This window comes from Manis javanica, chromosome 13 (assembly GCF_040802235.1).
Source record: "Manis javanica isolate MJ-LG chromosome 13, MJ_LKY, whole genome shotgun sequence".
Taxonomy (NCBI): Eukaryota; Metazoa; Chordata; class Mammalia; order Pholidota; family Manidae; genus Manis; species Manis javanica.
The window spans coordinates 79,951,621-79,965,757 of record NC_133168.1 but is presented as its reverse complement, the minus strand read 5'-3'; the positions used below and the strand labels follow the sequence as shown (position 1 = coordinate 79,965,757).

Here is a 14,137-nt window from a genome sequence, read left to right as displayed (position 1 = left end):
TGAATTTTAGGTAAGAAAGTTTTAACTTTCCTCTTTCACTCTCTCTTGATTGAAGATGGCACATCACAGTTCCCAAATATAAATATGTTTGACGATGAATAGATACAAATGTCAGACTTAGTAGGAGCCCCTGCATCTCACCTGAGTCGACCCCTTGTTCACCTGCTGTGCAGGTGTGGAATCCTCCATTTGGCTGGGCCCCGGGACGTGTGCCCCCCCACCAAGACTTCTCTCCCTTCATCACCTAGCGTTGAAACTCGCTCTGGACATGGCCCCAGGGCCGGCCATGCTCTGTTCAGACTTGGGGTCCATGCTGAGTCCATTTGGCTTGGGAAGCACATTAGTGTAGCTGCAGCCCTGTCCACCATCACCCTTTCTGCTATTTCCAGTTCCCTCAAGTGCGTGTCTGCACAGCTCAGCTTTGAATTATAATGTGGTTGGACTGAAACAAAATGACTTTTTCACCAGTTATGTGAGTCACCCTCTTATGGGAAGAGCTGACACAGTGGAAGGAATTTGCACTCGCAAGCCTTTTGTGAGAGGGTCACGGCACCCTCGAAGACTTGCTGGCACCTGCTGGCTCAGAGGGTTGGTGATGAGTGGAGGTTTCTGGGAAGGAAGGGGACACAGGCTGCATCTCCCATGTTCATGGGGCAACACTGCTCACTGCTGGTTCTGCTGCTGTTGGGCAGCTTTGCGGGTCCTGGCCTTAGGGTACAGCCGATAGAGCCTCTTTTGTCTTGGCCTCAGCAGGGGTGGCCTGATTTCTAGGGCAGCACTTGAGCAGAAGTGTGCATGCCTCCGGTCTTTGCTCTGCTGTTTCCCGGGGGCAGACATGTGACACGTGCTGGCAGTGGTCTCATCTGCACTGTTTCATCTGCCCACCTTCCCGAGCGAGGGGCTTTTCCAAATGTTTATGACTGATGTGCTTCCTCTGAATACAGGACAACTGCCCCCTCCTGCCTAATTCTGGGCAAGAAGACTTTGACAAGGATGGCGTTGGGGACGCCTGCGACGGCGACGATGACAATGATGGTGTTGACGACGAGAAGGTCGGTCAGGCTGGGGGTCAGCAGGCGACGTCGTCGCTCTTCTTGAGAACTTACGAGTTCTCCTGCATGAGTAACTCGCGTCCCTGGTAGAGAGTGTCGGTCACTTACAAAGGGAGGCCCGCAGCGCCGCTCGCACAGACAGTGGCCTCCTGCCCCTGGCGTTGCCAGCAGCAGGCCGGCCCTCCCATGGGAGAGACCTTCTTCACGGTGACCCTTCAATGCTACCATTTCCTGTGGTTAATGTTGCAAAACATAAATGTCTTAACAAATTAGTATATAATACAGCACCAAATTTTATTCCCAGTTTACTACATCTGACGCATTGATCCTTGGTCCCATTCACTCTTTCATCAACATTTACCATCTATCCTCACCATGAAGTGTATGTGTATCATCTTGGCTGCAGAAAATCTCAAAATTTTTAAGGGGAACAGGGACATAAATTACTATGAAATGACTGGATATCAAGAAAGTGTTGGGCTGGGCTGTCCGTTTTCTCTGTGTCCACACTGACCATCTGGGGACACAGCCTGCGGGGCTAAGCCTTCGCAGGGACCATGCAGCTGACACCTGCATGCTATTTCCTGAATTCTTCCCTCCCTGCTTTTCCAGGACAACTGCCAGCTTCTCTTCAACCCCCGTCAGTCTGACTACGACAAAGACGAGGTGGGGGATCGCTGCGACAACTGCCCACAGGTGCACAACCCCGCGCAGATCGACACGGACCACAACGGTGAGGGGGACGCCTGCTCCGTGGACATCGACGGCGACGGTCAGTGCCGCCCCTTCGAACGGGTGTCTGTAAGGTCGCTGCTGGACGTGTCTGCCAGCTGGCATTTCGTTCTGCCCTCCCCGGACAAGCCCACTTCCACACACCGCCGCGAGGCTGACAGTGCCTTCAGCTCCGCCTCTGGGCGCCATGCTCCTTTACCCGCCTCCTCAGGGGTCAGTAGGGGCGGTCACCCGCCTCAGCACCACCCTGTGGAAAGCTACGCATCTGGCATCCTTCTCGTGATGCCAGGCTCCCGCCTGTGCTGCTCCAAGGGTCACTCTGGTCAGAGCGCCTCACCAGGCGGTGCTTCTGAGGCGATGGGACGGGCTCCTCCCCACCTCTCCTCTAGGCCCTTCTCGGGCTCCGCCTCCCGGGGCCCCGCCCCTCCCTGTCCCCTGTCCCCACCAGGCTCAGCCCCAGGCCCCTCCCCTCCCCACCAGGCTCCTCCCCTGCCACTCATCCCCAGGCCCCTCCACCTCCCCACTGGGCCCCTCCCCCCACCAGGCTCAGCCCCAGGCCCCTCCCCTCCCCACCAGGCTCCTCCCCTGCCACTCATCCCCAGGCCCCTCCACCTCCCCACTGGGCCCCTCCCACCACCAGGCTCAGCCCCAGGCCCCTCCCCTCCCCACCAGGCTCCTTCCTGTGCCCCTCCCCTCCCCACCAGACTCCTCCCCGGGCCCCTCCCCTCCCCACCAGGATCTTCCCAGGGCCCTCCCCTCCCCACCCTCCCCTCCCCACCAGGATCTTCCCAGGGCCCTCCCCTCCTGGGCCCCTCCCCTCCCCCACCAGGCCCCGACTCTTCCCAAGGCTCCCCGTCCCCTGTCCCAGGCCAGGCCTCTACCCATCACGGGTGGTGTCCCATGCTGCCCAGCCCTGGGTCAGCTTCCAGCCTGACCGGCTCACCCTCACCTGTGTGTTGTTTTTCTCGATGTCCCTGGTACAGCAGGGACTTGCTTCCCGCACCAGGACTGTGTCCAGCCTGCACTACCCAGGCTTCTGGGCGGCGGGCACCTCCCCCAGGCCCAGCCAGCCTCCGTGATGTGTCCCCACTGCCTCTCCTAGGGGTCCTCTCACCTGCGTGGCTGACGCCCTCCCCCCAACCTGAGGCCCCACCTGGCGGGACAGGCCGGACCAGCCCTTTCCCGATGCTTGTCCTCTCCACTCAGCGTCTGCGGTGTTTGGCTCTGCCATTTGTGCCTGGTCACTGATGGACAGTATTAATTCATATTCCACTTAATTCAGATTTTTTGTAACTCCCAAACTCATGGAATTGCCTATCTTCAGATTTCTTGAAATAAGTCATTATACTTAAAAACCCTGCCAATCTCTGCTTACCTACCAATGTGGGAAATGGACCAGGCAGCATAAACCAGGAAGCGGATCAGCTGCTAGGAGCTCAGTGCATGTTTTCTGAGAGGCTATCAGGGAAAATGATCAACATCGTGGACTCAGATTCTTGCTGTGATAACACGTTCAGTGTCTCCCTGCTGTGTGGCATTGTCTGGAAACCTCCAAGAGCTGGTTCTGTTTTAAACTCAGGGGATTTGAATTTCAGTGGGAAATCAGACATATGTTCTTCTGTGAATCTAATAATCTTTACACTTTATCATATTCTTAGGTGGCTTTTTTCATTAAGTAAAAGTGTTAGTAAGTCATTTACTGTGGTAGGAAAGCAGTGCTAAGCTCAGCGTGCTCCCATTTCTTCCTTGGAACACCCAGATGTCTTCAACGAGCGCGACAATTGCCCCTACGTCTACAACACCGACCAGAGAGACACAGACGGCGACGGCGTGGGCGACCACTGCGACAACTGCCCCTTGGTGCACAACCCTGATCAGGTGACCGATTAGGCCACTGACCAGGCTCTCTGTGGGCAGAAGGAGGGGTCAGAGGACCTTATTGTAGGTACATGTGCCTTTGTGGTTCTCCATCAGCTCTGCCAAGACATGACAACATAGGCTTTTGATAATTTTAATTGAAAACATTTACTGAACTCACATCTAAGCACGTCTCCTGTATCTCAGTGGCCACAGGCCAAATGAGGGATGCCTTTCCTCACCGTCTGAAGGTCTTGTGTGTCTCCATCTAATCCTCTCCATTTCTCTGATGTGAGCCCAGGGAGCTGCTTTTCTTCCTGCCTTGCCTTTGGACCACACATGTGGGATCATAACATATGCTGATGCAGTTCACAGAATACACTGCAGCCGGCGATGCCACAAAGGGATTCGATTCTGCAGCAGTTAATTCTTTCCAGTTGCTCGAGTGCAGGGAGCCCCTTAGAGAGGTGGCACTGGGCAAGACCCCTGAGCCCCAACCCCTATTCTGAGGCAGACAGGGTGACCTCAGGAGGCCATGTCCTCTCCTGTGTGTAGGATGAGGTGGCCCCATCTGCATGTTCGCGGCGACCCTCGGTCTGGTGTCCATGTCCCTGGTGGGCACTCAGTATCATGGTACCTGCTCTGTCCCCCAGACCGATGCAGACAATGACCTAGTGGGTGACCAGTGTGATAATAATGAGGACATCGATGAGGACGGCCACCAGAACAACCAGGACAACTGCCCCTACATCCCCAACTCCAACCAGGCCGACCACGACCACGACGGCAAGGGGGACGCGTGCGACTCGGATGACGACAATGACGGCGTCCCTGATGACAGGGACAACTGCCGGCTTGTCTTCAACCCCGGCCAGGAGGACTCGGACGGTGGGTGCCAGCCCTGCCGTGGCGAGAAGGCCTCCTGGGGGGAAACCGAGGGCTGGGTTGCATGAGGGTGCAGGGTGGGCATTTCTTGGCAGATTGTGCCCTTGGCTCCCAGCACGGCTCAGCCAGCAGGTGACCATGTGTATGTGCACGTGGGCCGGGGTAAGCCAAGGTCTCCAGGGAGACTTGCCCGTGACAATCAGGGTGGAGCAGCAATCCTCCGATTATGACCTTGAGAAGTCAGGGGCTTATCCTTTGACGCTAACAAACACGGTGGTCTTATGTGATATCTGGGAAAGACACTGGCTCGGGCCACAGGCCTGAGCAGGATGGGCCCTCGAGGGCATCAGGCCCCTCGATGGGTGGCTGTCCTTTGCATGAGTCCCAGGTAATGAATGGGAGGCAGCTGTGTGGGACACCAGCCTTCCTCAGGGAGGTAAGGGGTTGGGAGCCGGAGCCCATGTGGCTGAGAAGCATGCAGAGGGCCTTGCTGACTGGGGGGCAGCTGCCAGGATCTCCAGGAGCAGCATGAGGAGATTTCAGCAGGAAACCTGAGAATAGCCATTGAGCCTGGGGGTGGAGGGGCTCACTGACCCTGTAGGGGAGACCTTGGGCCTTCAACCGGGCAGGGCCCGGGTGTAGGCAGGCTTCAGGAAGTTAGTGCTGGTTAGGGTTTCCTTAGACGGGAGCATGTGCCTGCCATGCAGGAGTGGGGTGTGTCATTGAGGACAACTGGAAAAGGGTTTGAGGAGTGTGATGGGGAATTCCTTTAAACTCGGTATCTTCTCCTTCCAGCAGCAGGCACGGAAGTGGTAGTTTAGCAAACTGGCACCCACCTGCCTGCAGGGTGGTCACTATACTGTGACAGGGCAGCCGCAAAGGCCAGATATCACCTCCCTGTCATCCCAGGGTGATCTGTGGCCTACCTGAGCCTCCCCAGTCCATCAACCACCTCACTAGGAAATTGGATAAGAAGCATTCCAAAGAGGAAGGCTGTATCTCCCAGGAAGAGTCATTTTTAGTGTAAGAATTCTGCTTTAAATGCCAGGCAGATCACAGGCAGGGGTGATTAAGGAAGCTAACAGTAGAAGTTCTGAAAACTAGCAGGAAAAAGGGCCAGAAATTCAGGCTGATGTTCCTGGCCAGCCATTGAGGCTGTGCCCGAGTTCTGAGCTCAGAACACGTGGGGAGTGGCTCTCTGGGGAGCTCGAGGTTGTGCTCGCTGCAGTGCTTGGGAAGAGGCCCATCCTCCGCACAGCCTGCATGCTGGGTGCCCTGGGAGCTGTAAGCGTGTGCGGGAGGCACGGCAGAGCCCCTCTGGTGCTTTCCCCGAGAGCCTCCCATGGGCTCCGTCGGACACAGTGGGCAGCACCTGCATGCACCGTGTTCTTGTCCCCTGCTGCCCTGGTGACAGGTGACGGACGGGGTGATGCTTGTAAAGACGACTTTGACGATGACAGCGTCCCCGACATCGACGACGTGTGTCCGGAAAACAATGCCATCAGTGAGACCGACTTCCGCAACTTCCAGATGGTCCCCCTGGACCCCAAGGGCACCACTCAGATCGATCCCAACTGGGTCATCCGCCATCAGGGCAAGGAGCTAGTGCAGACAGCGAACTCTGACCCTGGCATCGCCGTGGGTGAGACTCCAGAGCGCCAGCCCCCGCAGTCCCAGGCACCCCCACTTCAGGCTGTGATGCGTTCCTTTTGCTTCCAGGCTTCGATGAGTTTGGGTCCGTCGACTTCAGCGGCACGTTTTACGTCAACACGGACCGGGACGACGACTACGCTGGCTTCGTCTTTGGCTACCAATCCAGCAGCCGCTTCTACGTGGTTATGTGGAAGCAGGTCACTCAGACCTACTGGGAGGACCAGCCCACCCGGGCATACGGCTACTCTGGCGTGTCCCTCAAGGTGGTAAACTCCACCACAGGCACGGGCGAGCACCTGAGGAATGCCCTGTGGCATACCGGGAACACACCAGGACAGGTGGGAGGGCGAGCCGGCACCACTGCGGGTCCCTAGGTGTGGGGAGTGGGCCCGGCCTGTTCCCGGGTTTCTCTACCTTTGCTTTTTTTAGTTTAAACTGAGTCACAGTGATGTGAATACTCACTTCCTGAGTACCTGCCATACTAATGGTGCATGCCTGGTGCTTTTCTAAACGTGGTTGGTAACCATGCCCTCTTCTAGACAGCCTAAGTGTGTTGCCCAAAGTCCCCTGTTGAGGGAGCAGAGGATCCAAATTGCATCCATTACTGGCTTTTTCACTGAGGTCCCCCTGGTGGGCTTGTCCACACTGGATTCTTACTATGAAGCATTGGCGGGAGATGTACCAGCATGAACCTGGGGGCAGAGGCACGGTTTTGCTCCCCATTTGGTGGAAAACTGGTTAAGACCCAGGGCACCAACCACACTCAAAAGATTTGCTTTTCCCTCAGGTTCGTACATTATGGCACGACCCCAAAAATGTTGGCTGGAAGGACTACACTGCTTACAGGTGGCATCTGACCCACAGACCTAAGACTGGCTTTATCAGGTGAGGGTGCCAGCTGCTGGCTGCTAGGTGATCTCCTGCTTCAAGACCCTCTTTCTACTGGATGGCAAGTGTGAACGTTAAAAAAGAAGCCTGAGTGGCTGTAGCTGGCATCTAAGTCTGTGGATTCTTACACTTTAAATGATGTGTCTTTCCTATTCTGCTTTTCTATTGCACATCACTAAAAAACAAAAACAAGACTGTTGAAGAGGAGCAAACTTGTTAAAGTAATTGGAAGGTGGTGAGCGTCTCTCCTCTGGGCAAGGAAGGGAAAGAGAAATTTAAAAACTGTCCATTTGCCACATTAGCGCATGCTTCACCTGGAGAACAGGTCCATGCTTATTTCTGTTACTGTGCATGGCTGAATTTAAACAGGTTTTTGAAAAAGACTTTCACAAATATCAGTCCAACAGAATTTTGTTCTCTTAGCATGACACATCTGTAATTGATTTTGATTGAAACAAAGTTGGATGATTTAAATTTAAGCTTTTTGCAAGGTGAAACTTAGTTCACACGAGCACAATCTGGTCAGATTCACCAGGTGCCAGGAGCGTTTGTGCCTCAGGTTTGTGAGCAGAGCGGTGGGTGCAGGCTGGCTAGAGGGTGCGATGCTTTCCCCTCACAGAGCAGGTGCTCCCTCCCAGGGGCTCTCGTCCAGTTTGCCCAGATGTCACGTCTGGTGGAGCCCCTCTCTTCCTGTCACACAGGGGAGCGTGGCTGTGACTGTGAGGGCCGTGAGGACAATGGCCCTGGTGGGCAGAGTGGGGACCGGGGCCCCGGACAGCCAGGGGGATGTGGAGCTACTTGCTCTCCATCCGCGGCTCCCAGATGCGGGGATTCTGAGGCCCTTGCTGGGGGGTGTTTGGGCGTGGTTGTGGGTGCAGGCATGGGCAGTGCCGTGGCACACCTGTCACATGGCGCACGGGGCGGCTCCCGAGGGCCCAGCCCAGCCTCTGCAAGCCCTGTGCAGCTCACGCCCTCCCTTCCTTCCTCCCTGCTGTCAGAGTCTTGGTGCACGAAGGGAAGCAGGTCATGGCTGACTCAGGACCCATCTACGACCAAACCTACGCGGGTGGGCGCCTAGGCCTGTTCGTCTTCTCTCAAGAAATGGTCTACTTCTCGGACCTCAAATACGAGTGCAGAGGTGAGCCCTTCCAGGGGTGGGACTGCAGCCACAGGGCAGTCAGCTGGGCCGCCTGCCTCCTGTGCTTTGCTGGGCCTGAGTTACTTCTGTCTGTCTGTCTGTCTGAGCTGAATGTGGAATCTTTCTGGACCATGCTGCCCAGTCCCTCACAGGTGTCACCCATCCCCATCGAGCTCCACTGGTGACTCCGTGTCCTCACCTTCTGGGCCCCCAGTGATGTTTTAGGTTGCTCCCCATGCTGGAAAAGACAGGAAGAATGGAACAGACAGGCAGACAGACAGACAGACAGAAGGAAAGCAAGAGGAAGGGAGGGGCAGGCAGGGAGGGGGTTCTGTGTCTGTAGGTAGACTCGAGTCAGGTATTGCAGCCCAGGAAGGGAACTGGTGCCCACCTGGTACGATCCTGTCCTTCACGTGGACAAGAAGATGCCCTGTTCTACAGATGAGGTGTGGAGGCTCTGAGATGCTTCTCCAAAATCACAGGCGAAGCAAAGCCATGAAGGTCACAGGCTTCTTGCCTCTGCCGAGTCTCCTTCCCACTATGTTGCCCTCAGGATGTTTTGTGTTGCCTTCCGGCCACGTGTGTATCCATCCATGTTGTGGGTGTCTTTATTTTTTTAATTAAAATAATGCTATTTTAGGTTATAGGTAGAACAAAATAAAACAAAACAAAACCATGGTCTGGCGTCCTAATTCTGCTTGTTTTACTTTGTGTAGACGTCTAAACAAGATCTGCTGCGTTTCCGCCGTGTTCTGTAAACGCTGTTACCTGGACAGCTCGGTCCATCCCAGGACTTCTGGCTTCTCCCGCCTTAGCAGCACCGTCTGTCTGTGACCTTAACTTCGGGGTCTCCCTGGCATCCACCCCAAGCCCAGTGCCCTCCGAGGATAGGTGTTAATGGGGCCCAGCGGTGAGCACCACTGGTTCCGGGAGAGACAGTTTGATGACACATGAGACTACGTGGACTTGAGATCGAGCACACCGTGACCTTGTTTTCCCTTGTTTGTTTAAAGAGAACGACGTTTACATATAAAATGTAATTACTTACTGTATTTATGTGTATATGGGGTTGAAGGGAGATTGTAGCCATCATCATAAATTAAGCATGAAAAATATAGCTGCCCTTCTTTTGGCAGTGAGGCCTGAGTCCCTTGGGTCAGGACTGCGCCACAGTGACCCCGAGCCCGCCAGGTCGGTCTGCTCAGGCTGGAGCGCTGTTGCAGTGAGAGAGGGTCAGGAGGGGCAGCCCCGGGGCGAGGGGCCCGCAGCCCATCGCACATTAAGGATGATTGGGAGAAGGAATGGAAACCGCTCCCCTGCTGGCTTGTCCTGCAGCAAATGTCTCATTCTCTGCACAGTGGGGCCCAGGTGTCTCCACACACGGGCTGGCAGAGCCTCTTTAAGTGAGGGTTATTGAGCGAAGTGTGTCTCTGAAGCTGCCGCCTGTGCCATTGGGGACCTGGGAGCGCTCCTGGCCACAGCTCCCTGAGTCTGTGTTCCCATCGCCTGAGTCCCCGAGATGCAGACAAGCAGACCAGCGAATCAGCAGTGGCATCTAATCCCTATTCTAGACCTTGAAACTGTGGAAAAGTTGCTTTGACCTAACTTGGTAACACATTTCATTAAGGTTCCAGTTATAAATCTTCTGTTAATATTTATTAAATTAATATAGAATGCAGGCCCACTCACTGATAACTTATTTTAAATGTGCCAGGTAATACACAGGTAGTACAGTTTCGAGGCATAAATATAGTAAGTATATAATAAAAGTTACAGCAAAATGTTCTCCTGTGAAAATTTGAAGCTTTACAATATTACATTGTCATGATGAAGCATGTTTAAAATGTAACAGAACGAATAAATAATAATGAAGCCTTTATAATGGAACCTTAATGTATACTATTGCCAATGACTTTAATTCACTATTTTTTGCTGTTATCTATCTGCTGTCTGTAGGATTTTAAAAATGTTTGAATGCACGATGGCTTGTCAGATGCACCCATTATCCAGTCAGGCAGAAATATAATCCAGTGTGACTCCCTTTTGCTTTGAGTTGCTTGATTGCTGTGCAGGAAATATTACTTACTCTCACTCCATGTAAGGGCTTAATAAGAGAAGTTTGTTGTCTGTCTGATGCAGGTGGGCACCTGTCCCCTGCTGTGACTAGTGCCTATGTCAAATGGGGGGGGGACCCCTAACTTTCGTTGCCCTGTGGATTTGATAAAGTCATGTTTTGCCTCCTCTGAGGCTGGTTCTCTCTATGATGGCTGCATTCTTTTCCTTCTTTGTGGGGCTGTATTCCCGAGACCACGGAGGCTCAGGAGCCCTCATTAAATGTAAGGATTGGGAAGAGTGTGTGGGTTTTCTGTGTTAGTGGTACTAAGCTGGACTATACCGTGGTGTGGGACAATGATGTGAATATTTAGAATGTACCATATTTTTTTGTAAATTATTTATGTTTTTTTTAAAAAACAAACTTCTCTTACAGATTAATGAAATTTCATTTGTTTTGCCAAAGATTGTAAATATTTATTTATTGTTCACATGGTCAGAATTTCACCACTGAAACCCTGCTTTAGCTAGAGCTTCGTTTTTATACTTTAAAGATTAATAATGGGAAATAAATTGCAAAAAGGTTTTCTGTAAATGAATCTCTGCCCCTTTTTTAAGAAGAATTAGCAGGGTTTCTTTTGGGGGTAAGGGAGAAAATCTGTAATAGAGAAGAGTTGATGTCTTGCATCCTGTAAGAGAAAAAGCCTGCTGGTTACAGCTGGAGATGTAGGTTGGGGGTCTCCGCAGGGAAGGAGGTTCCATTTAAGGCACCCCGTGAACCTGAACCGTCAGCCTCCCAGAGCTATGCAAGACAGCCTTAGGCAATCCGTCCCTCCTGCGGCTTCTCACTGTCAAACAAGAGAGAATTGCTTGGTGGATTCTGGTGAGCACCCCTGAATGGTTCACAAAACATGCAGCAGCACCAGGGACCCTCTTGCTAATACAAGCCATGCTTCTCAGCCAAGCCCCAAAAGGAGTGGACTCAGCGAGGCACACGCCAGGTCACCTGTCACAGGGAAGGCCAGCACGCTGGCTGCCAGTGAGAGGACAGCACACGGGAATTCTGGGGTTTCTCTTCCTGGCAGTTTCCAGCTGCTTCGTGAGATTTGTCAGCATCACGGTGAGTCAAATACAGGGAAAGCATGACATGGGGAGACACGGGGGGACACTGGGGAAGAAAACCCATGTGCCTGGCTGAGGTAAGCTGCAGCCAGTCCCCAGGAGGCAGGGAGGCTCAGGAAAGACCCCAGAGGTGGCCAAAGGGAAGTGGCCCCGCTGTGATCTGGGTGTGAACTGGGTGGGCTGTGACAAAATGTGGAGACCGACCAGGCCAAATATTTAAGTCAAGAAGCCTTTTGAACATTTAGAAAGCAAATAGTAAGGGTTTTTTCAGGCCTGCAGGTAACTCTGGGGCGGGGTCGGGGGTGGAGTTAAATGCACCTTTTACTCATGAAGCAAAAACGTAGACATTGTTTAATAACGATGTCTGCAAGTCAGGCAGGGAAGTGAGATGCGTTTCTCCACGCGTTCCTGTTGCTTCATGATTGATGGAGACAGTCAAGCCTCTGCCAGACAGCAGCCCCAGGCCCCAGCCCGCTCAGAACTTAGGTTCTGTGGACTAATTTTACTGTCTGCGTGACCTGACACAGGTGCAGGGTTCCTCGAATGAGACGATGTAGGTGCAAGAAACAGCTGAGCCCTTCTCCTTCCTTCTGTGCAGGGCTCTGGCACAGAGTGATATGTGCACCTTTGTGGGTTTGGGAGAAGCTGGTTATGGCTCTGGCTGGGGCAGGACAGCCCAGGGGGCACTGAGGAGGCCTGGGGAATTCTGGGTAACAAGCCAGCCCATCCTCGTGGTGCACACACCTGTCAGGCAGCAGAAATTGACAGGTGAAATCACAGAACAACAGAACAAGTATCCGGAACAGGCCTGTACTTGCCAGGAGGGGACAGGGTTCCAGAAGGAGGCCCTCACAGGCAGCCAGCACCTCTCAGTGGGGGGTGAACAGGGGCTCTTATGGGGTTTCTGGGCCTTTTAGCATCGCAGGCAGGTTCCGCCCAATCAGACTGAGTTCCATAAAGTGGTGTCTCGGCCACAGGCGCAGAATGGCTCTGGGCTTGGAGGTTAGGTCTGGCCCTACCCTGCCCCTGCTCAGTGCCCTGCAGGAAGTGGAGGTTCAGATACCTACAGGTGGGGCTCTGCTCAGGCAGGGAGATCCTTATGTGGGAGGTCAACCAGCCTGCAGTGCCCATGGAGGAGGAGGAGGGGACGCCAGGGACCAGGGACAGTCCCAGCCTGGCCCTGCCTGAGCCTCTGCCCCCAGGGGAGCAACTTGGCACAAAGCAGTGGGCACTGAGACAGGGCTCACTGCGGGCACAGCAGGGGGACACCAGCTGGGGGGAGGCCTGTGGGCATTCCCACCAAGAGGTCTGGGCCCCAAGCTGCCAGTGTGGTCCCGACCCTCACCGCCCTCTGCCTGGAGGCCTCCTTGGGGGGCAGGGTGGCCCCGAGCCCTTTGGTGGCTGCAACAGGGGACCCGGTGCCACAGGCTCACCTCACAGACTGACCTTCACCTCCAGACTCAGCCATACTGACACCTGAAAACTTCTACCACTTTTCAGACGTCACTTTTCCAGAGAACGGGCTTCTTTGCTCCCACACAATCCAAACACATTATGAGAAGTGGTGTTTTGATGTTGTAGTTCTGGCGGACATGCTCTCCACACTCCTTGACACATATCTCTGGCCAGAGGGCCTCACCAGGAGCAAATATAAGTTGGGTGTGGGGCCCTGGCAGCCCTGGGAGGACGCGGAGGGTGCGGAGGGTGCGGCGCCCATGGTTGCCAGGTTGTGGCCCTGCCTCCTCCCAGTTCTGGTCCTGGTGCCCCATCCAGTTGGCCATGTGGCATCAACCTTTGCTGTGTACCAGGGGGGTTTTCTGCACTGTGACTTCAGGTGACAAGGATGCACTGACTCCTAGAGCTTCCCAAGGACTGCTTTTGAGATAAAAAAAACACAGAAAGAGGAAGAGGGGTCAGCGCAGGAAGGCCTGGCCGCACCCGTCTCACGCACCGTTCCTTTGCTCTCCACTGCTCATCACCCATTCCATCTGCTTTGTCAGTCAGTGGGTTTGCTTTCCCACCTGTGCAAAGTGTCTGGTTACCCTGGGTTGGGACAGATACGTGTGCTTTTCCCATTAAAAATCACGGACTTACTTTTCTCTTAATGTGGTTTCAAGAACAAATTATATCATTAAACAAGCAATATATATAACATTCACATATATTTATATAAGCTACTTGATGATATGTATCTCACGTTACCCACAAGGGCCCCCAGGCCCCCCGATGAGGATGAATAGTCTCTCCGACCAGCAGCGCTGGGCCACTGGGTTTCCACACGCAGAAGAGCAAAGTCAACCCCACCTCGTGCTACGTGCGGAAATTAACTTACAATGAATTAGCAGCCGAATGTCAGTGCTCAAACCTCTAAACTCTCAGGGAAAACACAGAAAAATCTTCACGACCTTAGATTTGGGGACGGACTCCTGAACATGACCCAAAGGCATGAGGAGCAGAGGTGGCCAAGGTGACCCGGACTCTCTCAAAACAAAACCGCTCCTGCATCGATGTACGTGGCTGACTGGGGAAAGCTCTTTACCAGCCGGACAACAGTCTGGTGTCCAGAATATATAAAAGCCTCTTACAACCCAATGGCAAAAAATGCAGAAAATTCAATTAAAATATCGGCAGTGGATTTGAAAAGACGTTTTTCCAAAGCAGACATTCAGCTGACCAACAAGCCCATGAGAAAACGGTTGAAATCACTTAAACATCAGGAATATGAATCAAAAACACAGTGAGATGTCACCTCGCAGTC

At 53.6% G+C, this 14,137-nt stretch overlaps 1 protein-coding gene across 3 annotated transcripts in view; it reads left to right on the top strand.

Moving 5' to 3' along the window:
* Positions 1-10,852, top strand: part of THBS2 (thrombospondin 2) — a 28,074-nt gene extending 17,222 nt beyond the window's left edge. For all 3 annotated transcript variants that reach the window (XM_017675677.3, XM_017675676.3, XM_037020889.2), the window contains exons 14-22: positions 945-1,052; positions 1,665-1,824; positions 3,544-3,662; positions 4,295-4,529; positions 5,941-6,168; positions 6,246-6,517; positions 6,967-7,064; positions 8,066-8,205; positions 8,922-10,852. In XM_017675677.3, the coding sequence (XP_017531166.2) occupies positions 945-1,052; positions 1,665-1,824; positions 3,544-3,662; positions 4,295-4,529; positions 5,941-6,168; positions 6,246-6,517; positions 6,967-7,064; positions 8,066-8,205; positions 8,922-8,929 (1,368 nt within the window). In that variant the 3' untranslated portion in view covers positions 8,930-10,852. The remainder of the gene's footprint in view (positions 1-944; positions 1,053-1,664; positions 1,825-3,543; positions 3,663-4,294; positions 4,530-5,940; positions 6,169-6,245; positions 6,518-6,966; positions 7,065-8,065; positions 8,206-8,921) is intronic.
* The last annotated feature ends 3,285 nt before the right edge of the window (positions 10,853-14,137 follow it).